The sequence below is a fragment of the Glandiceps talaboti genome, chromosome 15, assembly GCF_964340395.1.
Source record: "Glandiceps talaboti chromosome 15, keGlaTala1.1, whole genome shotgun sequence".
In the NCBI taxonomy this organism is placed as follows: domain Eukaryota; kingdom Metazoa; phylum Hemichordata; class Enteropneusta; family Spengelidae; genus Glandiceps; species Glandiceps talaboti.
The window spans coordinates 11,275,428-11,278,375 of record NC_135563.1 but is presented as its reverse complement, the minus strand read 5'-3'; the positions used below and the strand labels follow the sequence as shown (position 1 = coordinate 11,278,375).

At 40.1% G+C, this 2,948-nt stretch overlaps 1 protein-coding gene across 1 annotated transcript; it reads left to right on the top strand.

The window, feature by feature from the left end:
* The first annotated feature begins 1,172 nt into the window (after positions 1–1,172).
* Positions 1,173–2,948, top strand: LOC144446214 (kelch-like protein 38). Its single transcript, XM_078135966.1, has one exon. It carries the CDS (start codon positions 1,173–1,175, stop codon positions 2,946–2,948), a length of 1,776 nt encoding a protein of 591 aa, XP_077992092.1.

Sequence of the window (2,948 nt, the reverse complement as noted above, 5' to 3'; positions counted from 1 at the left end):
CTTCTCTTATACCTCTATGTATGTATGTATGTATGTATGTATGTATGTATGTATGTATGTATGTATGTCTGTCTGTCTGTCTGTCTGCATGCATGCATGCATGCATGCATGTGTGTGTGTATGTATGTATGTATGCATGCATGCATGTATGCATGTATGTATGTATGTATGTATGTATGTATGCATGCATGCATGTATGCATGTATGTATGTATGTATGTATGTATGTATGTATGTCTGTCTGTCTGTCTGTCTGCATGCATGCATGCATGCATGTATGTATGTATGTATGCATGCATGTATGTATGTATGTATGTATGTATGTATGTATGTATGTATGTATGTATGTATGTATGTATGTATGTATGTATGTACTGAAACCTACACCGATGTATTTAAATATAAGGAAATACGACCTCGTTGACACTAGGTGAATATTTGATAGTACATGTATACCAATATTTATTGTATGTGATCAATATATGAAGATCGTTGGCACAGTTATCACGACACATGTTTGATAGGATATACGAGCAAATCACTGGCCTAGAACGTACAGAGCGTGGACGAAACGATTGTGAGTTCAGTCTTTTGATTGCCATTTGAAAAGGCGCGGTGAAACTTTATAGTTGACATTGTCGACACCATTAAAATCGACAGCTGAATGCCAGACTATGTGTGTGACATTGTGGCAAGCTAGAGCACATATTTCTTCTCATGCGCTACGAGGTAAACCTTTTGGACGGTGCCATAAAAAAGAGGCCGTGGTTTACGACGATGGTGTGTGACTACTCTTACTGTTAGATTCGTTGGTGATGATAAAATCACTCTCGACATTTATTGGCAATGTTTGGTGGAAATGTTTGACAAGGTTAAGTTTTACCCGTTTGACCTTGACATGCAGCTTGCTCTTAGCTTTGAATAGTATTCATTTCAAAAGAGTACACACCATAACTCGATTATTCACTCTGCTTTGTTTTCACACGCATCTGCTTCTGAAGGTTATTCCTTTTGAATGTATTGCTGAATTCTGTTTTTTGTTTGGATTTCTCAGATTCTTAATTACTGCCAGCGCTGAAAGGTAACTGGAGCATATCTGGTGACGAATGACATGCGTATATATCCGTTGTAACCATTCTGATAGAATAGCAGTTGGAAAAACACATTGTAATTATGGAGGATGAGAAAACCAGGAATTCCTATGCCTGGAAACTTTTAGCGAAGCTACACGACCAGAGAAACGATGGAAATTTGTGTGGTGTGACTGTGAACGTGCAAGGGAGTACGTTTGTAGCCCACCGTGCCATATTGTGTGCCTGCAGTCCGTACTTCGAAGCTTCATTCAAAAGTGGCATGGCTGAATCAAAAAGATTTGTCCATGACCTAGAATTTATCATCCCGAATGCGTTTGAAAAAATTCTGAATTATATGTACACTGGCTCAATAATATTGACTGAAAACGACGTGGAAGACATAATGCAAGGTGCTGACTATCTGGCAATGGAAGAGGTGAGAGAACTCTGTACCTCGTTCTTCATGAAAGTGAAAATTAAGGTCGGCAACTGCTTTGATTTGAGACAAATAGCCGACAGATACGATATCAAGCCTCTCAAAAAGAAGATGTCAGTTTACATACAGTCAAATTTCCACGACATCATAAAGAGTGGAGGATATCTAACACTTGGAGTTGAGGATTTTGTAAAATTCCTACAGAATGAAGACAATATTGTCGAAATCGTCAAAAATGGCGAAATCGTTGTGGGCGAAGAATCCCTGTTGGATGTGATTATTAAATGGGTTGGCTATGGTGAAGATAGAATTCACCATATTGTAGCAGTTTTAGCTGACTGTGTTCGTCTTGAAATAATCCAGACAGACATTCTTGAAAGGTTCCTTGACACAACTAAATCTCTGGTACGAAATTCAACAATTTTAGCGAATGTCGAGTTATTAATCCGACAGGTGGTCGAACGAAGAAGCAATGATACAGCAGGACTTTACATGGTACGACCCCCTAGGCGTGGAGAATTAGTCGATATTCTCGCTGTATGTGAGGCAACTAACACTCAACGACAGTCGCATTCTACGTATGCTTATGTATTTGCAGAAGGCCGCTGGGTGCAGTTATCCTGTCTACCTGAGTTTGCATTTGGAGCTGCAGCAGTGAATTACAACGGAAAAATATACGTCTGCGGAGGTCTATCAAAGCAAGGTCACCGTGGGAATAGTACATTGCGCGATGCACTGTATTGCTATGATCCCATGATTAATCACTGGCAGAAGCTATCGCCAATGTTAAAAGCTGTCCAAAGACATGGAATAACTACGTGTTGTGGGCATCTGTTCATAATTGGTGGACTGGAAGAACACTACATCACTTCTGTTGTTCAGTGTTACTCCATTGATGAGGATGTGTGGGTCAACAAATGCTCTATGCCTGCAACTGGATGTGATGTTCTCACATTTTCCTGTGACCCTTACATATTCGCCATGATTGGATGGAGTTCAAACCCAGGCCTTTCGAGTTCAAGTGTTCCATTCTATCGATATAATTGTGAAATAGATGTGTGGGAAGAATTGGCACCACCTCCCATCTCTCGTAACATCATGAGCCAGATCAGTGTTTTGAAGACATCAGACGATGACGTCACACTTACCAACTTCAGGAGAAACGAAATTTCCTACAACGCGAAAACAAACACATGGGTTAAATCTTGCGATGAGAATTGTAGGTTTAATATTTGGGTTACAATGAAGAGCTGTTTCGTTGTCAATAACCCTCCACGTGTAATTGCCTTATCAACACGGGGCACGTTGTACATTTGGGATAGTAAGACGTGTGAATTACTGCAAACAATACCATCCTCTGAACAGCGAAGAAATGAAGTTGTTACAATTTCACCTTGTCAGTTCTCCTGCGTACTGAAAGTGCCATACCAGTTCCTGTAA

Excerpts from the sequence above, each read along its gene's own strand:
- LOC144446214 (XM_078135966.1), top strand. The coding sequence starts at position 1,173 with ATGGAGGATGAGAAAACCAGGAATTCCTATGCCTGGAAACTTTTAGCG.